This window comes from Lonchura striata, chromosome 1 (genome assembly GCF_046129695.1).
Source record: "Lonchura striata isolate bLonStr1 chromosome 1, bLonStr1.mat, whole genome shotgun sequence".
NCBI classification, from domain to species: Eukaryota; Metazoa; Chordata; class Aves; order Passeriformes; family Estrildidae; genus Lonchura; species Lonchura striata.
Genome location: NC_134603.1, coordinates 154700133 through 154727406, shown reverse-complemented (window position 1 = coordinate 154727406; position 27274 = coordinate 154700133). Strand labels below are relative to the sequence as shown.

Below are 27274 nucleotides of genomic sequence, written 5' to 3'. Positions count from 1 at the left end.
TTTCTTTTTGGCCCTTGTGCAGGTCTGCGTGTTCCCAGTGGCAGCTCCAGCCTCCCTCCTGCCAGAGGGCTGCATCCTTCTGATTAAAGCTGGCTTGGCCTCCCAGAATGGTTTGGCTTGGAAAAGACATTAAACCTCACCTCCTTCCAAGCCCTCTGCCATGGGCAGGGACACCTTCCACTGTCCCAGGTTGCTCCAAGCCTCATCCAGCCTGGACTTGGACACTTCCAGGGATCCAGGGCCAGCCACAGTTTCTCTGGGTAACCTGTGCCAGGGCCTTACCACCCTCAGAATAAAGAATTTCATCATAATGTCTTATCTAACCATGAAAAACAAATTCAGGAGAAAAAAAGGAAAAGGATAATCACCATCTGGAGTTTGGGCAGAACAAATCTGTGGAACCACAGCTGAAGGCTTTGCAAGGCAAGACTTTGACTTGCTTTAAACTGAGGTCTATTTAGGCATAATAATTTTTTAAAAAATTATCAAGTTGACATGGTGAGTTAGTGTCACCTTCCTGTTCCTGGTCATATCGTGTGGGTTCCCAGTTAGGTTTTGCCTTCAGGATAACAAAAGTGGTCCATAGCATTGCCCCCTCCAGGTGTCCTTTCAAGCCTTTAGAGTCTGGTACCTTATTGAAACTGAAGGAGAGGAGGTTTTTATCAGAAGAAATGCTTTACTGTGAGGGTGGTGAGGCAGGATGGAGTCACAAAACCCAGCTGGGAGCTGGCACAGCCGTTACTGGGAGGTGAAGGTACATATCAAGGCATGATCTCTCACGAAGCATGAGCAGTGTTTCAGCACTGGCTAATCCAAGTGTGTGACATGGCTGTGGCACTAGTCCCCTGGCCCTGACCACTGGCTGTCCTCTTCAGTCCAGCTCCCCTTTCCCCACCTTAGGGCTGGGGTATCAGGGTGATGTCACAGCGCAGCTGCTGCTGGAGTTCGACATTGTTCAGCTCATAAAATGACTTCCCTCACTGTCATGCAGCTGCTTTGTGGGTTTGATCTACGCTTGGGTTTGGCCTTCAGCGTGAGCACTGCAGCCCCACTGCTGGAGGAGGGCTGAGGCAGTTGGGAGACTGGGGCTTGTTCTCTATTTCTTTTATTGTCGTTGACAAAAGCTGATACAGAGCCTTTGGTGCTGGTGGGGAAAACAGAAAACTCCTCTTTTTGTGCTTTCCACCACATCTGACTGTGCACAGCCACCTCACGGCTCTTTGTGCCCTTTCAGATCACTCTGCTGAGCTGATTTCTGCTGTAAGACCCTTAAAACACTGGTTCTTGTACCAGCTCAGCTGCTCACGCTCACCTGGAATTTCTGCCCTGTGCTCTGTCCCATGACCAGCTTGTTTATCAATAAACCAATCTAGAAGGATTCCTTTTAAGGCCTTTTACTCCAACCTGGCCTTGATCACTTCCAGGGATGGGGCAGCCACAGCTCCTCTGGGCAATTTGTGTTAGGGCCTCACCACCCTCACAGAGAAGAATTTCTTCCTAAACTCCCATCTAAACCTACTCTCATCATAAACTCTTATTTCTCCTTCCTGTTTTTACCCTCTGTAGAACCCACCATACCCTTCAAGGCAAAACTGAAGGATCTTGAAGTCAGGGAGAAGGAATCTGCCACCTTCCAGTGTGAGGTGCCCGTTCCTGGGACAGAGACAGCTTGGTTCAAGGAGGAGACCAAGCTCCAGCAGAGCAAGAAGTACAACATCGAGGAGGAGGGCACGTACCGCCGGCTCACCGTCCAGAACGTCACCACGGATGATGATGCTGTGTACATCTGTGAGATGAAGGAAGGCAGCAGGACCATTGCAGAGCTGTCTGTCCAAGGTAAGAATGGCTCTTGGTGTTTCAGATTGGCCAAAAGTGTGGGATTCGCATGGGAGGCTCCGGGTTTGACCTCGTGAGCAGGATTTGCTGCATCCATGTGGGCGCTGAAGAGGAGCAGAGTCCCTTATGGTGTGACAGCAAGGTTGGTGGGTTCCTGGGGCTCCTGAGAGGGTGCCTCGGGACACAGGGCCACACAGCAGGGACAGGCTGTGTTGTACAAGATGTCACACAGTGGGAACCCCTGCTGAAAGAAGCTTCCTCCAGCTGTAGCCTGGCCCTGTAGACTTCTCTTTGATGCCTTGGAGTGCCAACCTGAAACAGAGGCTAGACAAGATTAAGAGAATAAAAGTGGGTATTTATTAAAGGCCTTCAATAGGTTCACCTTGGGCAGTCAAAAGCCTCCAAGAGGCTTTTCCCAGGATGGACAATGGTCATGAGTTTTTCACACACTTACAAGTTTGGTCCATTTTTCAGGTAATGAAGTAATTTACTCCAAGTTTCCTCCCCTCAATTCCCAGAATGACCAGGTTGGAAAAGACCTTCAAGATCATCGAGTCCAACCCAGCCCAAACACCTCAACTCAACCCTGGCACCCAGTGCCACATCCAGGCTTTGTTAAACACACCCAGGGATGGGGACTCCACCTCCTCCCCGGGCAGCCATTCCAGAACTTTATCACCTTTCTGTAAAAACTTTTTCCTAATTTTCCTAATATCCAACCTAAATTCCCTTAGTGCAGCTTGAGGGGAATTCACTGTTTTTACATCTCTCAGGGCCTGAGAGAGTCCTTGAGTTTCAGGCCTAGAGAGGAATTGTTTTTTCTGAATAAAACGGGAGAGCAGCAGCTGACAGGCTATGGAGTTTTAGATCTATACATAAAAGCAGTACAGGATGTGAAAAATATAAAATCTAAATCATAAGACATCACCTTAACATGACCCCAAGCATCGGATGTGTCCCCTGGCAGTGTCACACCCATCTTGTCTGGTGTCCAGTGAACAGAGTGGTGACTTTTGTCTGGGAATGGGGTGACCACAATGGAAAGGGGGTTTAGCAGCTGTGGTTTGTGGCCAGGTGTGTGGTGCAGGCTGCAGCCAACACCAGCATGGTTTAGATTGGAAAACACATCTATGCTCCAGATCCCTGGGAGCTGGAGCTGTTCTCTGGAGTTTGGGGAGGGGACAAGGAAAGGACAAAGTGTGGATGGCCATGTCCAAGTGTCCTGAGTCTGGTGGTTCAGACTGAAGTGGGAGTAGGTGTAGTTGGGCATGGTGTGGGTGTCTCTCAGTGAGGAGACACAAACCCCAGAGCTGCAGGCACTGGAGGCTGCCACAACTACAGGATTAATCTTGTCCTGACTCATTTGAAGCTTGAGTATACTCCCAGTGAAACCAGAAAGAGTTCTTATATATAAATTGCTATATGACAGCTGGGTGCTGTGCATCCTCATGCAAACCCCTTTTTGCACCACCAGTAAAAAGCTGGGAGTGCACAGAGGTGGGTGCAGAAGGGAAAATTTCACCCAGAGACATGAGAGATTTGAGACTGACATATTTTTGTTGCACCTTTCATAAGGTCTGGACCAGCCCACCCCTGTGTGTTTGCTCTCTGTAGGACAACTGGTATTTTTTTTTCACTTGTTTGTGCTGTAATGGCATGTGCCATCCAAAAGAGAGTGACTGAGCCAGGTGGAGCTTTCTGGAGGGAAAGGAGGCAGAGCCTCCCTGGGGGAGCCTTGTGCCTGCTCTGGGAGGGGATTGGAGAGAGCAAGGTGGGCTTGGAACAATGTGAGAGGTAAAGAGCTGTGGGATGAGGACAGTGCTGAGGGCAGAGAGGTCAGGAGGAGGATAAGCAGAGAATCAGGTCTTGAATCCTGTGGTGAAACCTGTGCCTGGCCTGTTACTTTATGAGGGAGTTCAGCATTGCTGGTCATTAAACAGCTCTGGGTGATCTGCCTGGGCCAACCTCTCAGGGACTGCTCTAGAGCTGGAGACAGTCAGTGTTGGTCAATTGGGGTGGTCTCCTTATGGTTTGTCCAATCTTTTCTGTGAATAGTCACATCTTACAGCTTTGAGGTTGTCCTAGTAAGTGATGATGCACGCAGTCACTTGGGAAGGACATAAATTCATTCAGTGTGAATTTCTGGGTTGATACTCAGAAGAAATCTGAGATTTTCAGTGTCTTTCTCATTAACTCAGGTAACTTCTGTGTCTGCCATGTTGGTTATGTGACTTTGATAGAGGTGAAATCCTAAAGGCAGAGGAGAGACCTGTCTGGCTTAAGACTGACCTACTTCAGCAAAGTTTTAATTTGAATTCCCAGCATATGTGGGCAATGAAAGCTGTCAAATCTGTTCTCTTGCAAGGCCATATATATTTTGTGTTAACCGAGCAACTGGCTCTGCTTGGTAGACAAGAAACCTGAGTGACTGCAGTTCAAAAAAGATTTGCTTTTCTCTCTTTGAAGGCTAAAATGAGTCCTTGTGATCATTTGTGACTCAGAGCCTTGGAATTTATTTTCAGGTGTCTGCATGGGGTCTATAATATTTTGATTGAGTGTGGGCTAGTCCTGTTTCAGTCTGGACGGTCCAGTGTTGCCAAAGCTTTTAATATCTGCCGTTTGCTGACTATGATTATTTTGTTACCTGAAGGGAACATCATTAAAAAGCTCCCACGGAAAACTGCCGTCTTCATCAACGACACGGCCACCTTCTGCGTGGAGCTGGACAACGACTGCCAGAACATCAGGTGGCTGAAGAACAGAGAAGAAGTGAAACCCAGCGACCGAATCTCCATCACATGCTCTGGCAAACAGCACACCATGACCATCCGGGAGTGCAAGATGGAAGATGCTGGTGAGATCGCCTTCCTGGCTGATGAAAGCAGGACTTCCACCCAGTTCACTGTGACCAGTAAGCTTCTCTTTTGTTTGGCCTTGGTGTTGTGTCTTCCCGTGGCAGTGTTGCTGTTTCGAGTGCCACCGTGATAATTTTGGTGTCCAAAAACAGCTGAAGGTTGGATGCCTGCCACAAAAAGCCAAAAGCCTGGCAGTGAGTGTTGTGAGATGTTTGGAGGAATCCAAACTGAGAGAATGTCTGTAGAGTCATGGAATGGATTGGGTTGGATGGGATCACCTCATTCCACCCCATGCCATGGGCAGGGACACCTTCCATCAGACCAAGATTGTCAGAGCCTTGTCCAGCTTGGCCTTGAACACTTCCAGGGGTGGAGCATCCATGGCTTCTCTGGGTAAAAGCAGTGCTAGGGAAAGAGCATGGCACAAACTCATCCTACTTGGCAGAACAGTAGCAGCAGGTGCAACATGGTCAAGATTGGACCTGAAATGAAATTTTGGTGAAGTTGCCTAATTTTGTTTGGCATTATTTTGATGACACTGCATTTCCCAGGCAAAATCTGCTTTATTTAAAACAAAAATACATATGATTTCTTGCTCTGTTGCAGTTCTGGTTCATATGTGAACAAATCACTCACTCCAGTCACAATTTGGGAAGAATAATTCTTCTTTTCTCCCACCACTGCAATTGGTCAGTGGCAAAAAGGAATCTTTCATTTAACAGATATGTAACTGCTGTGTTATCTAAACTTGGTTCAGGCATTCTGAAGCCATTGAACTAAAATGAAGAAAGTTTCACATCTGGCTTTGTGACAGTTTCTAAGGTATTTGTAAAGCTGTAACATCCAAACAAGCACCTATATAATGGAAATTATAAAGTTCAGCTTGATTTCAGACTCTGCTGTTTAAATTATGAAGAAAGTGTTGAGTCAAGGAATAGAAATTGTAAGAAACTGCCTTCCCACAAACAGCTAATGCTGAAGAAAACATTGCATTGCAATTTCTTATGGCAAGGTCAAGAGATCTTGTTCCAGGGCTTAGCATTCAGCTTAATGTTACCCTAATGGGACCTTTGACATCTATCTGTGACCAGCAGTTACTGACAGGCTGGTAACTGTGCACCCCAAACCACTTCTGTGTCTATTTCTGTAAGGAAGGAAAAGCATATCGCCTTGAAATTTCCTATTTTTACACTTTGTGAATATCAGATTTACTGCTTGGAGAATCCTGTGTACTATGCCCACATCTTTTTCAATTAGCTGGGTGAGACTGGTGGTGGCTGTTCTGATATCTTTTATAATCTACAGGCAATGTTTGTGTATTATTTGTCATCTTGTTACCATGCCCATTTTAAAGATGGGGAAACTGAGGCAGAAAAGAGATCAGTTGTCTCAGAGCTCAGTTTTTAGTTTAGGCTCATCAACAGACTCCATCTACAGTCAGGAATTCTTGAGTATGATTGTTTCACCCACCTTCCCCACCTTCTTTAAGCTGGGTTAATTGCTCCTGAGTTCATGGGATTACAGCTGGAGTCTGGTTGACTGACTTAACCCAGACACCTTTCAGATAGCCAAAATTAAATGAAATTAATCCTGTGCCATGTCAGTAGAGGTGTAACTAGAGCACATCGGGTAATTCCTCTTGACCATATAAGTGGCAGCACATAGTGAATAATCCTGATGGGACTTGAGCCTTCTCTAAAGGGTTCAAGAGGAATGAAAGGGTGAAAATAAATATTCATTATGCAAATATCTGCAGGAATACGTTTGTAGCCTTAGGTACCATAAAATAGCCACATCTCCTCAATAGTAGGTTCTCATGGTGGGGACACATCTTTATGTCATTTCCTTTTGAAGTTAATTCCTCAGTGTCAAAAACTGGTTCTGTATAAATTACTAAAACAAAGTTCCGTAACAATGTCACTCTTGGGAGACAAAGTTACAGCTTCTGAGCGAGGGTAGCATAAAATTCAGGAGCAGGACAGATACCCAGATGAAAGAGGCTGCAGGGAACATCCAAGCCTGTGTAACAAGCCAGGCTCTCCATAACTCTTAAAGATTTGAACAATCTTTGTTGATGGTTTTACCTATTTTCTGAGTGAAAATAAGAAGCTGAGTGTTAGTCTGCTTTGCCCAGGAGCTGTGAAGGGCAGAAAAGTGGGTCTGTAATCAGCAGTGAAGATTTAAGCCTACAAAGTGTTTGTTGAGGACTCTCTTATTGTGTTGACAGTTTTAACATTGTGTGTAGAAATCACATAAGTTTAGCTGTGCAATACAAGCATTGGACATCAAAGTTTGGACTTGATCTGGGATGATAATGATTCTGTGATCTTTATGTAAAACAGCCTCAAAGCATCTTCTATCCATTCTCTTGCTTTTCCATCTCACGTCAGCATTTTACGGAGGTTTTTTAAGCAAGATGAACTTTTAGCCCAGCGTGAGCTATTTTGCCTTTCCCCCTCTGATGTAACTTACTGCTCTGTTTTGTTTTGCTTCTTTCCCTTGCTCAGCTCCCAAAAAACCTCCCACCCAACCCCCAGCTGACCCTGTGGTGAAAAATAAAACAGAAACCTCAGTGACACTGGCATGGTCCCCTCCGAGGATGGAGAGACCCATTCCAGTGGACGGATACATCGTGGAGCGCAAGAAACTCACCGGCTTCACCTGGGTGAGGTGCCACGAGTCCCACGTCCCCAGCCCCGAGCTCACGGTGAGCAACCTGGCAGAAGAGGCTGACTACCAGTTCAGAGTGTCTGCTGTCAATGCCTATGGACAGAGCCCCTTCCTGGAATTCCCTGGGAGCTTGCACCTCGGTGAGCATGAAACCGGCGCCCAACGGGGTGGTCAGACAGCTGGGTGCTTTGAAAACATTTCCCATGATTTTGAGGATGGAGCCATAGCCCAGCAAATCCTCTTTGCCTTCACTGCTGGTTCTCCTGCTTCATGCCAACCTCTGATTCTCACCAAAGGGAGGAAGGAAAAAGTCCAAAGTCACCCCAGTGAGGGTGGCTGGGTTTCTGTGGTGGAGCTGTGGGTGTGTTTATGTTCCAATATCTCACATCAGGCTGTGGGGGAGGCAGTGCTCCCTGCTGTGGACCTTAAACCTGTAATTGCTTCTTCTGCACCTGCAATGAAAAGAAAAAAATGAGATGGCCTTATGGTACAATTTTCAATATATAGACATGAGATATCAGTCTTGCACCTACAGAATATTTATGGGTGATCATACCACCAAGAAAACCAAGTTCTAGCCAGTCTCTCTTAGAATAAGGAGTTTCTAGGAGAAATCCAGGGGTTTTCCTTTATTTCTAGGGTGCTGATGTGCCCATAGAATCATTGGGTGCAATAGGATTTCTTCTTCCTTTGATTCAGTGCACTAGAAAATATCTGTATAGATACTGAAGACCCACACAAACTTTGATCATACTGTGTCTTATGATTGTGTCATCTTTGTCCCTTGGTGTCTGAACATGCCTGTATTTTCCTAGAATATCAAGAACTGACTCGTAGGGATATCTAAAATCCCTCCTTCTGAAATCTAAGAATAATATTGGCTGTTCAATAAAAAACACAGTTGTAGGGGACTTAGGTGTTTCTGGCTTATGCCTCTATACATTTTAAGGATTAAACCAAAAAAAACCAGTAGAATACACCTGCTTTTCTAGACCTGCCAAAACAGGACTCCAGAGGTCAGTTACCTGCAGCTGAAGGAAACAAATCCTTCAGCCCAACCATGCATTTCATTCAGCGCAGGAGAATTGTGTCAGGCTGCATTAATTTATTCTCACGTCTTGTTTAGCCTGCCAACTTGGTTCCTAAGATGAGTTATCCTCCAGCATGACAGTCTTGTTCTCAGAGGTGTGTGTTCTTCTTCCCTAGAACCCGTCCTGGCTGTGAAGAACCCCCTGACAACAGCTGAAGTTGCACCTGGAGGGGATGCCCTGTTCACTGTTGATCTGACCAAGACATGTTCTGGCACTTGGTACCTGAATGGCAAAGCCTTACAGGAAAGTGAGACCTACATCATTAACAGAACCCAAACCACCCACAGCCTGGTCATAAAAAATGTCACCAGGAAAGATGATGGGGCAGAAGTGAAATTTGTTGCCAATGACGTTGAGACCAGCACCAAGATGAGAGTGAGAGGTATTTATTGTCATTGCTGTCCATTCTTCTACCAGTTAGGGGGTGGTTGCTGGGACTTGAGGAGTAAAACTGGGGCTGGAGGCTTTCCTTGGTCTGTGGGAAGCACCTGAAATTGTGACATATGATTAATGTGTGTCCTGGGAATGATCTCACAGCTCAGAGTGAGTTGATCTGACCAGCTGGTGGTCTCTGAACTAAATTGCTTCACATCAGCTCTCAAATTTCTGTCAAATTTATATCATTCACAACCATCTCTCAGTAGATTCTGTCACCAAATCTACACCTTAAAGTTGTAATTTCAGCTCTAGCTTTGACCACTCTCTTTGACTGTAATAATCTTTCAAAAGTAAAAGAGCATTCATTACTAACAAAGCTTTTCTTGTAGGTTTTTAAGTCCACCACGTGTAGGGATATAGCAGTTAATATGCTGGAACTTGAAGTAAGATCAAAGTTTCCTCTGTGAAATGACTGTAACATCTCTACCTACCACATTGCAAGGCAAAACATAATGAATTCATAAAGAATCCTTTATTCTGGAAGGATGTGTTTGGTTTGAGAGAAGATCTCTGCAAAAGCATGTTTAGAGTGTTATTTATAAGTAGGAAAAATGTGTTGGGTTTTTTTTTTTTCCTTAGTGACTCTGGCAATAAAAAAAGATCAGGTTTTCTGAATTTAGAAAAGAAATGGGAAAGAATTTGTGAAAAAATTGGGAAAGAATGCACAGTATTGACATGAATGTTGTTACAGTCTCACAAACCCTGAGTTCTGCAGCCCCTCACTCTGACAAACTAAAAATGGAGCTCCATCTCTCTCTGCAAGGCCTTTTAAGGATCAACTGTCCAATTAAGAAATGACACCTGAATTATTTTTACTTTTAACTCAATAACCAACCACCCCTGCCTGCAATGGGGACTTTTTTATCCAATTACACAAAACCACCCAAACCCATGGAGAAGGAGGAGAAGGAGAAGGAGGTGAAGAAGAAGAATAATAATAAGGAGCAGCCTCCACCCCAAAACCTCCATCTTGCTTTATATCTATTCCTACATTCTAAACCCCCAAACTCTGAGTTTCCCAGCCTGTGATATCACACATTTCTATCCAAACTCCACACCCACAATCCCAGTTCTGCCATTCCATTTTGGAAGCTTCTCCATGGCCTCGGGTCAGTGCCTGGCAGCACAGAAAACCCAAAATTCTCAGCAGCCAGGGTTCCAGCAGTGGGTGAGGGCAGGAACAGGATCTAATTCCTTCAGAGATCTCACAGTCTCCAGCAGGCCTGTACCAGGGATCAGTTATCATGATAGAACTCAAAATAACGAAGCCTCTTGTCCTGGCAGGAGCTGCAGTGAGATTCACCAACAAGACCAAAGATGTAGAAAAAGTCTCAGCTCGGCTGCGGGAGGAAGCCAAACTCCAGGCTGAGCTTTCAGACACGGAGGCCACTGTGAAGTGGATGAAAGATGGGAAGGAGCTCAAGGCCAGTGAAAAATACGAGTTCCAAACTGTGGGGAAGAGGCACATCCTGAAAATCCGCAGCACTGCTGAGGAGGATGCTGGTGTCTATGAGTGTGTCTGTGATGGGGATAAAATGCTTTATCAGCTCTCAGTGAAAGGTGAGTGACTGCCTGGGCTGCTCTGCACTAATGATGTTCCTGTCCTAAACCAGTGGAGCCATCCAGGCACACAAAGGGAGGCTCCAGAGGGAGTCTGGTAATTGCCCATCAACATCCAGCCTTGATAAAGTGGTCCCACAGCAGACCTGGGGAGCAAATACAGCAACTGGCCAGGTGCTAAGAGCTGTGCTTTCGCTCCAATTGGCATCTTGATATTCCATGGAATTTAGTGTAACTTGGTGAGGGAGAGTGGTGGGTAGGGAAAAGTGCTCTGGAGATGAAGAAATCCAGCCCCAGGGGCAGGACATGACCCAGGATCTCATGTCCGTCCCACACTTGCTGTGTGACATCAGAAGAGAAACTTCAGTTCTGATTGTACAAGATAATTTTGGCATTGTGGGATCTGGTTTTGGTTTTACTATTATTTGTTTGAGGATTTTTTTGTTCCTTTCTGTCAATACTGTGGTAGATAAGAGAAAAGACCTTCCCAGGGCACACTGAATGGTTTAACGCCTTCCTGTTTACAAGGTGTTCAGATGTGTAGAAAACCAGCAAGGTGTCACTTTATTTTGATATTTCTTGAACCAGCACAGTTTTACAGCTGCCCTATATTTTTGGCTGCTCTTCCTTTCATGGCAGTTTCTACCTTTACCCTGAAACCAACAGCATGAAGCCTCCTTCTTGCAAACCTTCCCATCTGTGCAAGATTTTATGAACTAGAGCAAAGCTGTCTCTGCCTTGAAGGGGACCAGGTTTTGCTGAAAACCCCTGGACTGTTCCTTACATGGATCATCAGATGTCTGCTGAGATTCAGAGCACTAAGTCTTACTCCAGGCCAGTCCAACCTGTTGTCAGACTGTCACCGAATGTGAGGGAAAAACAAAAACCCTCCAACAACATTTTTTAGTGCTAGAGAATCACTTTATTTCTGGCCAGGATGTGCAACAGAAATAATTTCATCCACACATTGCCCAGAGGAAATCATGCCATTACTAGATTTTTCACTTACTTATGCAGTCAAAACCCAGAGAAATTAATTGTTTCAATGTTCATTGATCCCAAATTCTGCAGTTCTTAGCATATGGTTTTCTATTGGTTATTGATCCCTTTGCCTTCAATGCTAATTAGGTTCTTATTCTTCATTCTCTTATTGATCTTTTCTGAGACCAAGTGTCTCCAACCATGCCAGGGATGATGTCTGGAGTTGATGTTCATTAATGGTCATTAATGGTTGTTATCTTTTTTATATCTCCTGTGCTACCTCCACTCTGTTGAGATGTTAAACTCATCAGGCCTCGAGTGGTGACAAAATCCTTTGAAAATAATTCAATTCCTTTCCCCCTGGGCAAAAGTGAACAAAACCCCTGACTGAAGTTATAAAAATTTTTAAACTTTTTATCATTTCCAACAAGACTGGGGGGATTTCAGAACCCATTTTTCTTTGAACTGGCAAGTTCACTCTCTAAAGCCATTTGAGTTCCATGTTCTGTCCCACAGCTCAGCCTCCCAGGCATGATCACAGTTCCTGCATGGAGGAAGTCTGAGTGTTTCATCCTCATGTTCTGCTGTCACCTCACCCTCCTTGGTCTCTGTAGAAACAGCAAAGCCTGAGAATATAATGGGGTTTTTTTCTCATTTGACAACTTGTTTAGTCATTTCAAAGAGCAAACTTGAGAGAGCTGAAAAAGAAATCAAAATGTGACTAAATCTATATCGAGATGAATTTCTGTCTACAACTGGTGCCTGCTCTTGATTTTTATTTTTTTCCCCTTTCTCTGTCTCTTTAGCATCATTTTGCACGCTGACAGTTCTACCCACATTTACTTGAATTACTTGATGGATGTTTCCATGTGGTTTTCACGGCGGTGTGCCTATCAAATGAGTGATCAATGTCATTATTTTAAAATCTGAGTTGGGAAGCTGTGCTTTGAAGTCTGCTGTTTGCAGCTTGACTCCTGGTGAATCACCTTTGGTGCCTCTCATCCTTGTGGGATGGGCCTCAAAAATGCTGTATCAACATTTTACCTTCCATTATCAACACCTTTCATCAGCCACAGGGAGCTGGGAATGATTTGAGGAGCAGGTCAGCTGTAAATGACACATGGGCATCATGTGGCTATTGAGGGGCCACTGTGCTGAGCCACGGCCACTGTGCCACTGCCTGGGCCTCCTGCCCAAACCAGCCAGAAATGCACTTGCCATTTGTCACTGCAGTCCCTGCACTGCCCTGAGCTCCACGTGCCAGGCACCCTCTGGCACATGACCTCTGTGGTGACAAGGGACATCTGAGATGTCTCCTTCAGGCTGCTCTGCTTGTACTTTCCACTCTGGTTTTCTGAGGAAGGGAAAGGTGAATGAATGAACTCATCTCCCTCTTCTTCCTCCCACAACCCTGAAGCTGTGGACTGAGTTTCACTAGTGCTGGGGAAAGAATGTCTTGGCACTTCCCTTCCCTTCCCTTCCCTTCCCTTCCCTTCCCTTCCCTTCCCTTCCCTTCCCTTCCCTTCCCTTCCCTTCCCTTCCCTTCCCTTCCCTTCCCTTCCCTTCCCTTCCCTTCCCTTCCCTTCCCTTCCCTTCCCTTCCCTTCCCTTCCCTTCCCTTCCCTTCCCTTCCCTTCCCTTCCCTTCCCTTCCCTTCCCTTCCCTTCCCTTCCCTTCCCTTCCCCTCTTTTGCTTTGAGGCAATTGCTGACTCAATTATTTCACTCCATGTTAATATGATGCCAGATTTATTGTTTATTTTCTATGCTCCAGTTAATTTCCAGGATTAAATTTCTTTTCATTTTGGTCCTATGAGATATCCATATAGATTATTAATTTTATGTAATTTAATTTATCTAGGTTATTTTTTAACCTCTTCTGGAGTCAATTTATTTGTCAGGTGGTTACAATGTAATGATTGAATAACCTTCCTGGCTTTACCTCCAGTTTATTTCTTTCCTCACGTCTCTTAAAAATATTATTTTAAAGCTCTGTTTCCTGGGGCTTCTTCTCCTTGACTCAGCCTCCTGTGCCATCTATGTGCTCTGCTTTTTGGACACGGAATAATCAGGAATATAGTTAGAAATTTGTCTGCTTCTGCTTTGGAATCTAGTAATTAGATCCATAATTAAATAAACAGATTTTGTCTTATGATAAATGAATACCTAATGCAGATGTCAATGTACATTTTTATTGCTGTGCACAGAATTCTTTGCCAGAGCTGTGTCCCGGTTTTGTTTCAGCACTTGCAAACTTTGTAAACAAGGAGAAAAGTGGAGGAGTTGTCAAGGCCATCGCTGGGAAACGGGCTGAGTTTGTGTCTGAGACCTCCGAGGCCAACATCATGGTGAAGTGGTACAAAGATGGGAAGGAGATCACGGCCAGCAAGAAATTCACCATGGAAGACAAAGGAAAACTGCACAAGCTCGTGGCTTTGGCCGTGACAAAGGAAGATGAAGGAACTTACATCTGCAAAATCGGGGATGACACCCTTACTTTTGATTTAAAAGTCTCAGGTGAGTTTGTACTGCAAGTATGGGGTCAGAGTCTGTGTGAGAAATGCAGGATTTTGTTCTTTAGCCTTGTCCTGCCTTACAAACCGACAGACTTTTGGGCCAAGGTCGCACAACGCTTTGAGAGGTTCTGACCCTTGTTGTGATCCTGGTGCAAGCCCAGAGTATGGGCATATAAAATAACCATGCTGTGATTTATTTGAGGCAGCTCAAGCTTTTTCTAGGGCAAGAGCACAACCCAAACACGGTGCTGGCTGAACAGCTGGCAGCCACATCTGGCCTCTATTCATTGAGCTCAGTGCATCATCTTAGGACCACCTCGGTCAGGGGCTCAGAGCCTTGCTGTGAGAGCCTTGTGCCCTCCTTTGACAAGTTTAATTCCTGATTTTGAGAGTTAGACACCTCCTGCTATTGCCAGAGGACACTGTGATCTCAGGGATCACTCCCTGTGGTGCTGTAAGCGACTCTGTTAGTCCGTGTCACGTGCCCATCACACAAAGCACATGGTTGTCAGGTCAAACCCAGAAGAGAAATGCTTGTCACCACTGCATTCCATCCCAGGATGGAGCCAGAGTGTAAAATGACACAAGAATTCATCTGTGAAATTCAATATCCGTGAAATTCAACTGATTCGAGTTGCATGTTTGTGGGAACTTCTCTTCTGCCTTGTGCCTGGAACCTAATTTTTAACCTGCTCCTAAATTTAAGATTTAAACTCTCCTGGAAGCTTCTCCAGGCATGTCTGCAGTACAATGCAATTCAAGAGAAATCACAGCTGAGCTCTTGTGACCTGTAACAGAATATCCAGGTTACTGTGATGCTGACCATGAGCTAACTAGAGACTCAGCAAAGCTGATTAATTTAGGATAGCACTTGTCTGGAGGGATTGCTGCAGGATTTAGTGAGCTAGAGGGAGAGCTTCCAGCTGGTGCTTGCTCAGGTATTCTCTCTGCATCTCACCTTCTGTTCTCTTCTGAGAATGCAACAACATGCAATTTCTCTTGGAGTGCAATTCCCAGTCCCTGACTTTACCCACTGAAAAACTGATCTGAAAGAGCCAACCAGGCTCTGCCCAAACTGACCCCTTGAAAGGCAATTTGTGCAATCTGATTTATACTGTCTGTTTAGAGCAAAGATGTCTTCTAGAAGTGTTCTGCTTGTGGTTTTGTCTGAGCAGTAGGAACAGAGGATTGCCTGAGCTTGGTATAAACTTTTTGCTGGCCGTGGGCAGGTTGGGTGAATCTCACCTGCAGCTCCTATCACATGGCTGAGGCAAAGAAAATTGGTGTCTGCTGAATCCTAGAATGACAGAAAGGTTTGGGTTGGGAGCTTAAAGCTCCTCCAGTTCTCCCCCCTGCCATGAGCAGGGACACCTTTCACTATCCCAGGTTGCTCCAAGTCCCATCCAACCTTGGACAGTTCCAGGGATCCAGGGGCAGCCACAGCTTTTCTGGGCACCCTGTGCCAGGGCCTCCCCACCCACACAGGAAAGGATTTATTCTTAATATCCATCTAACCCTGTCCTCTGGCAGTTTGAAGTTGTTATGCTATGTCCTATCCCCACAAACTTCTTGGTGAGGAAGGACTGAGTTACAACCTGGTGATGACACCTTAGGCAGGGCAGCTTCCTCCTTGTTTCATGTGTCACCATAAACATTTTCCAGAGTGCTGAGAAGCTGCACTGCACACTCAGGGGATGTTCTCAGGGCAGGGCATCAGTCTGCCTTGAGGGTAATGAGATACCCCAATAACCCTGAACAGCAGGATTCTGGAGGGACCCTCCCTTTTGGGCAGCTAATTGTTGAAGGATACATCAGTCCTAATGACTGCCAATTTTAATTAAATACTTGCCTGGCATGGCAATTGTCCTTGGGGTACTCAGTGATGGAAAGCAACAGTTGTTGCTGAAGGAAATGCAATACTGAGCTGAGGTTGGCTCCAAGTTGGATTGGGTGTCTCCCTCAGCCTGCTCTTCCTTGATGGAGCAAAGGCTCTGAAATACCTGACATGCCCAGCAGATATTGCTCCTTGGCTTAGGGACAGGGTGTGTTGAGGAGGTTTGCTCACATTTTACACCGAGGTCTCTGTCCTCACTTGATTGCCTTCAAAGACAGGCAATCTTTGTTTTTTACCTTTGCAACGAGTCCTAATTGATAAAAATGCTGAATTGTTGCTGCCTACATGATAAATACCCAGTGTTTGCACAGCCCTTATTGGTGCTGTCAGCAGGGTTTGGGCTGAGCTATCCATGCAGGAACCTCCACTGAGCTGTGTGAGCAGTTCTGAGTTCTCTGCTGGGAGGAACAGTTTCAACCAAAAGAGATGAGATTATTGACTCCTAAATTCATAGAAATATGGAATGGTTTGGGGTGGAAAGGGCCTTAAAAGCCATCTCCTTCCAACCCCCTGCCATGGGCAGGGATGTTTTCCACTAGACCAGGTTGCTAACTTGAAGTTGGAGAATATTTTATCAATGAACTTATTCCATACGTGCCCTGGCCTGGAGAATAATTAGTCCAGTAGGATTGGTGCTATGAACAAGAAGGTGCAGGAATGGGCTCAGAAACATTTAAAAAAGGCTCCTCATCACCTCTAAATTGATTTTCTGAGGCTTCCCAGGTCTTTTCAAAGCTGTTTCTGCCCTCAGACATCAACACATATCCCCCAGATCTTGCTTGATGTTGGAATTAAGGAGTGGTAAATGAAGTGTGAGCAATTTGAGGGTGTCTCAGTTTGATTTGAAAGATCCAGGAGGATGTCGGGCAGATGAAGGGGATTTTGCTGTAATTGAGAGCAATTATCTGAAGATCAGAGGGATTTACACCATCTGTCAGAGGCATCAAGTGTGTGTGATAATGGAATAACAATAACTGCTGTATCCTTACTTTGTGCAGATAAACCTGCACCAAGGTGTAAACCTGTTTTCTCTTTTCCACTCCAGATGAAGCTGTCACTTTTGTCAACAAGCCCAAAACGACTCCAGAAGTATCAGTCAGTCCTTCTGAGAGCCTGGAGCTGGTGTGTGAGGTGTCAGCCGCGGGTGGGGCTGTAGTGTGGAGGAAGGATCAGACTGAGGTGAAGCAGGACCAGAGGACAACAATCGTCTGCCAGGGGACACAACGCAAGCTCATCATCAAGAAGGTGACACAGCAAGACCAAGGCAGCTACACCTGTGAGACAAAGGACGACAGAACAACATTCCAAGTCAAAGTCAGAGGTGAGAAAATGCCAGGAATTCCAAAGGTAAAAAGGAGAATTCCATTTTGATTGTCTTGAATCTAGAGGATCATCTCACAATCTCCCTGGGGTGAAAGATCTCAGCCATTATACTTGATTTTTTTTTTTTTTTGGCAACTTTCATAACAGTAATTTATACACATGGTTCTGCATCCATGACTGGCTGTGACCACAAAAAGAAATCATAGGAAATGATGGACATTCCTTCTCCTCTCACAATTATCTGGTGTGTCTGCAGAAAAACTCTCATGGGAAAATAGTGTGAGGGATGGATAGCAGAGGGATGGATAAAGAGGAAGGGGAAGGTGTTTGAAGAGCTCTGATTAGATCCCATCCTTTAAACATTGGATGGGGCTTAGAGCAGCGTGGTCTAGGGGAACCTGCCCATGGCAGATGAGCTGGATTGTGATCATCTTTAAGGTCCCTTCCAACAAGCCATTCCATGATTCCATGGTTAGATGGAAAACAACAGAATTATCCCAAATAGGCAAAAAAAGAGCAATGGTTCATGGACATAAGGATACGGGTGTTGTTCCCTTCTGATTCACTGGAATCTTGGAGAGGCACAGGAAGAGAAAAAGAGAGAAGAGGGAGGAAGGCTCAGGCCCTGCAAGTGGTGCTCCAAGTTCTACATTTAAATCTGTCCTAAAACTGTGAGTTTTTAACATTACCCCAGAATTCCCATCAAATTGCCACTCCTATTCACCTCTTAGCAAGACAGAGATGAAGGTGATTTCTGGCACTAATGGCCCATCATGACATCAGTCAGAGCAAGTACAGTGAAATAGGAGGAACTTGATTAACCACCAGAGACAATGACTGCATGAAGCTGTGTGTGACTGTTGGGGTTTCCTTACAGAGACAGAGGCTGTGTTTACAAACAAGGAGAAGGTGCAGAAAGAGGTGAAGGCTGCACTGTCAGAAAATGCCACGCTGAGCTGCGAGGTGGCCCAGGACAAAACGGAGGTGAAGTGGTACAAGGATGGGAAACTCATCAGCTCCAGCAAGAAGTTCAAGGTGGAGTCTCAGGGCAAATCACGTCATCTTGTGGTTGGCCAGGTGGAGAAGAAGGATGCAGGGGAATACACCTGTGAGGCTGCTGGCCAAAAACTCACCTTCAGGATCGTTGTTACAGGTGAGAGATTGTTCATTCTCATCACAGAAATGTCCCTTAATAATGAAAAATGTACCACACTATGGGCTCCGGTTTCTGTGCAGCCGTAAACTTCTTTGAGTAGGGATGGAGATCAACCACCAACTGTCACACTGATGCTGGCAGCTGGACATCTTCATCCATGGGATGGATCCCCCTCAGTGCCCCTTGGTGTTTTCTGATTTCCCACTAATTTGAAGATAGATAAGATTCCATTCCATTCTATGCCTTTATAAGGATAAAGGTAAGGTTGTCTCCCAGATATGTGGGAAAAATAAGCCTGGAAGAAGTAGGAAAACAGGTCTCCTAGACTGAACAAGGCTTCCATATGGGTCCCAGTGGCAAATGAGATTTGGTATTTATGTATCCATTACATTATGGAACAAAGCAATGGATTTCTTATGGAGATTGGAAGAAGCTGAAATCCTGAGGCACTGGATAATTTCTCTCAGAAATGGCTGATGTGTTGTCCACAAGCACAAGAAAGGCCCACATCCTGTATGAGCATTAAAAAATACCAGAGATGTGGAAGTTGTCATGTTTTTTATTTGCTTTGATCACTTTGGACAGCATCAAATTGTGCGTGATTTTAAAATTACTTCTCCCACTCCACAGAAGCAGAGGATGCATTTATCAACAAGGACAAAGTGCAGAAAGAGGTGAAGGCTGCACTGTCAGAAAATGCCACGCTGAGCTGCGAGGTGGCTCAGGACAAAACAGAGGTGAAGTGGTACAAGGATGGGAAACTCATCACCTCCAGCAAGAAGTTCAAGGTGGAGTCCGAGGGCAAATCGCGTCGTCTGGTGGTGGGCCAGGTGGAGAAGAAGGATGCAGGGGAGTACACCTGTGAGGCTGCTGGCCAAAAACTCACCTTCAGGATTGATGTCTCAGGTGGGAGACAGATTTTGGGTTGCATTTCATTGGTTTTCTTTGTATCTGGGTGTTTTCCCACATTTTCTCTGATTCAGTATTATAAAAGCTGTTAAAGAACTTTCTGATGCTGCTCTGAGCTGTCGGTTCAGTGAGGTTGTGTAGGACTGGGCAGATCTGGAGCTGACCTGTTCATATCCTAATATCAGCTCCTCACTTCCCTGTTTATCTCCCTCAGCTGTGGAAGTGAACAAGATTTCTCAAGAGCAGGCACTGTGTTCCCAAATCTCTTCTAGTTTGTCATCAGTACTGGTTTTCTTCCTCCTGTTATGGGCATTCTTCCATGGAAATCACTGTTTTCCTTCCTCTTTTTTTGCAAGTGGTAGGACATGAGTGAATGGTCTCAAGTTCCACCAGAGTTTTGGGTTTGATATTAGGAAAAAAGCTCTTAACCAAAAAGGTTGTCAGGCATTGGGACAGGCTGCCCAGGGAAGTGGTGGAGTCCCCATCCCTGGAATGGGGGACTCCACCACTTTTAAAAAGACTTAAAAGCTGTGTGGACGTGGCACTTGGGGACTTGGCAGTGCTGGGGGAAGAGTTGGACTCAATGATCTTCCAAGTTGTTTCCAGCCTAAAGGGGACTTGGCAGTGCTGGGGGAAGAGTTGGACTCAATGATCTTCCAAGTTGTTTCCAGCCTAAATGATTCTTTGATTTCTTTGGTCTCAGTATATTTTACAAGGTATCTGGTGAATTTTATCTCAGGCCCCAAACAGCTGTGGACACCATCTACATTCTGAGTGATCATTTCTGAATTTGATGTTAAGAAAGGGTTTGTTTGGTTTAATATTTATAGCAGTCCACCATCTTTACAGCCAAATCCTTCTTTTTTAATATTAAAATTCTTGTCTCATATGCAGAGGTGATCAGAACAGGGAAGCAATTTTCACCTCTGTTGTCTTATAGCACCAAACAGAGGTTTGGCATTTTATCAGCAGTTTAGAGGCACAACTGTGTTTGGAATCTGTTGACTCCACTCTGTGTGGCGTACCTAGGCTGTGAGCTGGGGCATTTTGGCTCTTTTACATTTTTTGTGTAGCTCATTCCTTGGGTGAGGGAGATTCCAGTTTCAGTGGAAGATAGGTAAGGAAAGAAGGATAAGTAAGGATATATTTGAGAGGTGTATTCCAGAGAAAATTCAATATGGACACTGATAGACCATCATAAAAACACAGATTAATTTGAGTTGGAAGGGACCTTAAAGATCACCCCCTGCCAAGGGGCAGGGGTGCCTCCCACCATCCAAGGTTGCTCCAAGCCCCATCCAACGTGGCCTGGAACACTTCCAGGGATGGGGCAGCCACAGCTTCTCTGGGCAAAATTCTTATAAACCAAATTAATTGTTTGCTGCTGACGCTGGTTTGTGTGTTACTGCAGAGGTCAGTCAGAAAACAGAAATTTAGTGTTTTGCACATGAACATCTCTGTCTGAGGGAGCTGTCTGCCTCAGGAAGGTTTCCAGCTCTCTTTCCAGCGAGGTGACCTCATGGTGGCACAGGGTAACGTGACCCCTTGCCCTGTGCCATCAGCCTGCCTTAGCTACCGTTGCTGTATTGCTCATGGGAACAGCTGTAACACGACGTGCAAGTCCAGCACCGGCTGGAAAACGATCCAGTGTGAAAGTCAGGAGGGATTATGCGTACTCGGAGTGGTTGGCTCTTCTGCAGCAGAAATCCTTCTCTCACTAGTTTATCCCAAAGTGCAGAGGATTTCTGGGTCTTAATTTATCCTGGTGCCTTTGCTCTTGGACAGCTTTTCAGAGCTCCTGTACTCCAGGGCTCCACTGGAAGCACAAAGCCTTCCCTGTTTAAGGACAGGTTGAAGGTTAGATGCTCGGTGTTGGGTTTTGGGATGCCACTGTAGTTTTTTGGGTTAATATTAAAAAAAAAAATCAGCTGCTGCACACCTTGGGACTGAGTTGTACATATAGAAAAAGAGCTGATTCTGAAATTGCAGTATTTCAGGATTCAGGGTATGCAGTGGAATCCATCTTTTAAATCAGTGAAAGTTTCACGTCCTGAAAATATTTTTCCTCATTTCCACTGTATCTTCACTAATCAGTTTCATTTAAGGTTGGAAATGTCATCTTCACTGAGTAGTTGTTTAAATTTAAAACAAGTTTCTAAAAGGAATTATTAACTGGTGTAAATCACTTTGGAAGCTGATTAAAAGTTTTAGTCACACTTCCTCTCAGTATAAAAATGGTTTATATGAAAGGTCAAGAATGCAAAGGACAAGTTATATGAGTCTGGAATATTCCTGCTCTGCTAACCTGGCATTTTAAATACAGCCCTCGTCAACACAGACTTGTTTTATAACCTATTGAATGCACTCTGAATATTCACACTCAAAGTTTTAGATGGGAGTTTAAATATTAATATTTTTACAATCAGTTTTGAATGCAAAGCTTGGTGTGTGCTCAGGCACTTTCAGATGTCAAAATGCTGCTGACATGTCCATTTGAGGAGCTCTGCATCGCCCAGCACAGACCATGTGTCTTCTAAATGACAACAGCGTCTCCTCACACCCCTTCCACAGCCAATATAAACAGAGGAGCTCAAATTCAGAGCCCCTGAGCTGGATTCCTGCTCTGTGTTGCTCCCTGCAGGACTCCTCTCTTTCTGTGGGCTGTGCAATATTTATAGCAAGGCTGTGATGTGGCCCAGGACCACGCGTGGTGCCACTCTCAGCAGTGGAGGAACTCGACCTGAGCTTACCCCTTCCCCTCACCCTCCCAGGCAGCTGCTGATGTTCAGAGCACAGATGGGATGGAGAGAAAGTCATCCAGGAGCAGCCAAGGATGGCTCCAGGAGGGTGACTGGGGAGAGAAAGGTGGTAGCACAGAGGATGGAAGTGGCTCAGCATCCCCGAGAGCTTCCCAGGTCACAGAATCACTGAGGTTGGAAAAGCCCTCCCAGACCATCAAGTCCCAGCTGTGCCCAACCTTGTCACCCAGCCCAGAGCAGTAAATGCCATGTTCAGGTGTTCCTTGGATACCTCCAAATCTCCCTGGGCAGCTTCTTCCAGTGCCTGACCAGCCTTTCCATGAAGAAATTCCTGCTGATGTACAACCTGAGCCTCCCCTGGTCCAGCTTGAGGCCATTCCCTCTCATCCTGTCTCTTGTTCTCTGAGAGCAGAACCTGATTTCCCCATGGCTGCAACCTCCTGTTAGTAGGCCAGTTTGCTGGAAAATAACAGATTTTTTTAGGAAATAAAAATACACTTCAAATTTTATATGCTAGTTTTATGTGTAATGTTTGTCGAGTGCTTTTCCATATTGAGAACTGTCTTTGTCCTGTCTTTGGGATTGGGTTACAAGGTATTTTCTGAGCAACACCCAGTTTTGATCTAAAATACCTGCTAAAATTCTCTGAATAATGTGATAGTGGAGGTGGCAACTCACTATTGTGCTGTATTTGGCTCGTTCTAAATGTGGGGAGTAGAAATATCAACAAGACACAAAAGAGAATTTCATCTTTATATTCATTTTAAGCAATTTACAAATAGGGTGGTTGAGCTGTTCATGAGAACAAGTCAAAGAGGGATGATAATTACATGGACTATATTTTGAGGGTACATAGCTTTATTTATTAGATAAATAGAACTGCAAATCTGCGTTACTTACAAGAGTTTTATATTGGATTAATTGTATTGGAAAAGACCTGTAAGATCATCATGCCCAATGGTGAAGCCAGCGCTGGAAGGTCCAAGATCCTGCACAGCATCTACACCTCATACAAGTAAAAACTTCTTGACAAAAGATATTTACATCTTATATATGTTCCCAAATATGTTTCCATCTTTCAGAGGCAGAAGATGCCTTTGTCCACAAAGAGAAGGTGCAGAAAGAGGTGAAGGCTGCACTGTCAGAAAATGCCACGCTGAGCTGTGAGGTGGCCCAGGAGAAAACGGAGGTGAAGTGGTACAAGGATGGGAAACTCATCAGCTCCAGCAAGAAGTTCAAGGTGGAGTCTCAGGGCAAATCACGTCGTCTGGTGGTGGGCCAGGTGGAGAAGAAAGATGCAGGGGAGTACACCTGTGAGGCTGCTGGCCAAAAACTCACCTTCAGGATCGATGTCAAAGGTGAGAGAATGTGCTGCATCCCTGTTTTACATCTTGAAAAAACTGAAATCCCTGTTTTCATCCTGAAAAACTGAATGAGGGGAAAGTTATGTGGCTTGTCAAACTCCATCTCAACAGGCAGTGGCCGAGCCAGCACTTAACTGGTGTTGGTTTACTCATAAAATTATGTTTAAGCTGTAACATCTGTCTTTGATTTTTAGAAACTAAGCATGCAGTGGCTTTCTGTAGACCCAAACTCAGGTCAGGCTGAAAATCACTGGGGAATTCCCTGGGAATCTTCAGGAGATGCACTGATAGCAAAGAGAGAATGCAGTAATTTCTGGACAAATTAAAGGGCACAGCAAATCTGAGCACAGGCATTCTCTTGTGAAACCATCTTTCTGAAATACAGTTTATTGTAGAGGAAACCTTTATATTATGGCCCCTGTCAACTGGATGGAAATGCCAGAACTGTTCTCAGAAGCAGGAAATTAAGAAACCAGCTCTTTTCACCTTGATATTCAAGACAACTTTTAATCTTGACATCCTTCAGTTGGATCCTGATGAATTTAAAGGAAATTGAAGAGTTTATACATTAGATTTATTTTTGATGCATGGCATGGTGCAAATACAATGGAGGTTGGCTAATTTTCATTCATTACAAAAAAATAATTTGAGGATGGCACATCTAGAGAATAGTTGGGAAATAAAGATTCAGACACGAATAGGCTCACACAGTTTGTTTTCCTAACACTATATTTGTTTTGTTGGCAAAGTAAACTGCAAATCTTGGGTTGGCTGGGCAATTTAATGTTTATCCTATTACAGGAAACTTAATTCTGAGAAACCTCATCCATCTTAGTGCTGCTTAATTTTGGGATTTGTTACTTTCTTCAGATTTTGAATAAAGGTAGTGGTGGAAATTAAAGCAATTTTGAGGCTGTGTCTTGGACTACCAGAGAATGACTCCTTCACTGGCAGCTGATGTAATTCAATGTTAAAAATTCAGTAGGTGCTGGCAGCAGGGAATGTGAATGGGAAATTAATTTCAGCACCACAATTGAAAAGGTGATGTGTGCATTTGGGAAGGGACCTGTGAATTTTCAAAATCTGCCCTTGTACCCTCAATTGCAGAGGCAGAAGATGCTTTCATCAAAAAGGAGAAGGTGCAGAAAGAGGTGAAGGCTGCACTGTCAGAAAATGCCACGCTCAGCTGCGAGGTGGCCCAGGAGAAAACAGAGGTGAAGTGGTACAAGGATGAGAAACTCATCACCTCCAGCAAGAAGTTCAAGGTGGAGTCCGAGGGCAAATCGCGTCGTCTGGTGGTGGGCCAGGTGGAGAAGAAGGATGCAGGGGAGTATACCTGTGAGGCTGCTGGCCAAAAACTCACCTTCAGGATCGATGTCACAGGTAGGAGAAGATTCTTTGGCCCATACATCTTATTTCTAGAAGCTTTAGAAAAATTTACATTATTTTATAAGTCTTCTTTGTGTTACACTTCAAATTTTTGGAGTACCTCGTTGGCATGGCCTAGAATGGGTACAAGTTTTCTTCATATGTTCTTTCTAAAACAATTAAAATTCTTAAAACAGAGATCTGAATCCCTGGAAAATTTTGGAAGCTACACACTACTGGAGGAAAAGGGCTGTAAAAAAGAATTTACTGATTGTGCATCTCCTTCTTCCCATCTTGGTGCAAGGAGAGCAAATCTGCACCACAGCTCATTCTCAGTGCAGGGTCATGGTGGAGAGCCTGCACAATTTCCACACTCCTTTTCTTTACCTTAGAAGTGCTCATTTCAGCCTGAAGGGAGTCATGGAAGTAGGGCTTGATATATATTAAGGTCTTTATGCTGTTAAGAAAATGGGAAGTAAGGAAAGAAGGTGTCATGGAGACTCATTCCAGTTGTATTTCTCTACTGAGGCCATAGAGAGGTAGAACAGATTCAGCTTCCCAGCTCCCTCACAGCTTCCCAATCCAATTCCAAGTGCTGTGGCTGATGTGTCTCTGGAGAACAAGGGGATTTCACCATTTGGATGTGAGATGAGCTGAGCTTTTCCCAAGGTTGCACTGAGAACAAATAACAGGGTCCTGGACATGTCATTGCTGGTCTAGCACCTTTCTCATTTAACAAAATGACCTAAGAAAAAGCAGAATCATGCTGAGAATCAAAGAAATCAATTTTATGGGACTCTAATGCAGTATGGAACAGCTCCTTCCTCTGAAAATTTGATAGTTTACAATTAACTTCAAAACATGTCCTGCCTTGACTGGGTCCTGCCAGACAATATTCTTATGAACCATAGAGAGATTACTGCTGTCAAAAGACACAAAATAAGCAAAATCCCACCACAAAATCCCCACTATGAGGTCCTTTGCATGTTCTTCTGATAGACTTAGATGTGCACTGTCGTGTCAGAGGGGTTTTTCCAGTGTTACCTGTAAGCCAAGATAAGAGGATTGAGCAACATCGCATCTCGGAGAAAGTCTGGATTTCTCTCTCTTTTCCAGAGCCAGAAGTTGTGTTTACAAACAAAGAGAAGGTGCAGAAAGAGGTGAAGGCTGCACTGTCAGAAAATGCCACGCTGAGCTGCGAGGTGGCCCAGGAGAAAATGGAGGTGAAGTGGTACAAGGATGGGAAACTCATCAGCTCCAGCAAGAAGTTCAAGGTGGAGTCCGAGGGCAAATCGCGTCGTCTGGTGGTGGGCCAGGTGGAGAAGAAAGATGCAGGGGAGTACACCTGTGAGGCTGCTGGCCAAAAACTCACCTTCAGGATTGATGTCACAGGTAGGAGAAGATTCTTTGCCACAATTCAGTAGAGGCCAATACAGCAATAATTTTAATTGCTATTCTACAAAGACACAGTTGCAACAGTATGGATTTTCTTGCAGCCTGCGGAGTTCAGTTGATTTTCTGTGCTTGGTTGCCTGGATTTGTGGAAATTAGAATATTTGGCTTTAGCGTGGTACAAATTCTCTCTCATTCTTAGCCAGTCTAACATTTCTCTGTTATAAATATAATAGAGATAATTAATGTTCAGATCCCCTCCATTCCTGCAATCCCAAAGGATGATTCTTGTACATTGAACTTCTTGAAAGCAAAGAGCCATTACAGAATCCCTTTCTTGTTAGCCTTGCAATCCTGTTTTGGAAGATTTAGAGGCTGGAATATGTTTTGTCATTTGCAGTGTCAGTGCCAGCACATCTCAAGATGGGTTGTAAACAGCATTTTTTCTGAATTTGGGCTGTTGTGTGACTGAGATCTTAGGTTTCTGAGATCTTAGGTTTCTGAGATGTCTTATTATTCCTGACAGGTGCTAAATGCCCCTTTGCTGTGAAATATTCCAAGAAATTGCTTTTTTGTGTCTGAGATCTTAAGTAAAAGGAATTTTGGAGCTTATAGTGATATGCAAGACAGATATTCTTTGGGAAAGTTTGAATTAGATATTTTTTACCTGGTGATTGCAACTGTAGGGTTGATGCCAAGGCTTCTCTTGGTCCTCTCCTTTCCTAGGCTCTTATTTCCCAATTTTCCAAGTGGCAACTCCACCCCACAGAAGGATAGGCACTGCTCAGTGATGGCAATTGGTTTTGGCAAGTGACAACCTAAATATTTTCCAAACCTCTCCACAGAAATCAATTATTTTCTTCCTTTTCTGTGCTCAGAGCCCAAACCTGCATTTATAAACCAGGAAAAGGTCCAGAAGGAGGTGAAGGCTGTCCTGACAGAAAGTGCCACCCTCACGTGTGAGGTAGCACAGGATGCAACTGAAGTGAAGTGGTACAAGGATGGAAAACTGCTCGTTTCCTCTCGGAAATTCAAAATAGAGACCTTGGGCAAATCCCGGCGCCTGGTGGTAGAGCAGCTGGAGAAGAGGGATGCTGGGGAATATGTCTGTGAGGCTGCAGGCCAGAAGCTGACCTTCAAACTGGAACCAACTGGTGAGTGCTCA

The 27274-nt window shown here is 44.7% G+C and overlaps 1 protein-coding gene across 16 annotated transcripts in view; it reads left to right on the top strand.

The window, feature by feature from the left end:
- Window positions 1-27274, top strand: part of OBSCN (obscurin, cytoskeletal calmodulin and titin-interacting RhoGEF) — a 178449-nt gene that overhangs the window by 14520 nt on the left and 136655 nt on the right. For all 16 annotated transcript variants that reach the window (XM_021537977.2, XM_031503758.2, XM_021537979.2 and 13 more), the window contains exons 3-15: window positions 1567-1836; window positions 4487-4747; window positions 7199-7501; window positions 8568-8834; window positions 10175-10450; window positions 13673-13945; window positions 16884-17159; window positions 18039-18314; window positions 18948-19223; window positions 23068-23343; window positions 24457-24732; window positions 25834-26109; window positions 26988-27263. In XM_021537977.2, the coding sequence (XP_021393652.2) occupies window positions 1567-1836; window positions 4487-4747; window positions 7199-7501; window positions 8568-8834; window positions 10175-10450; window positions 13673-13945; window positions 16884-17159; window positions 18039-18314; window positions 18948-19223; window positions 23068-23343; window positions 24457-24732; window positions 25834-26109; window positions 26988-27263 (3582 nt within the window). The remainder of the gene's footprint in view (window positions 1-1566; window positions 1837-4486; window positions 4748-7198; window positions 7502-8567; window positions 8835-10174; window positions 10451-13672; window positions 13946-16883; window positions 17160-18038; window positions 18315-18947; window positions 19224-23067; window positions 23344-24456; window positions 24733-25833; window positions 26110-26987; window positions 27264-27274) is intronic.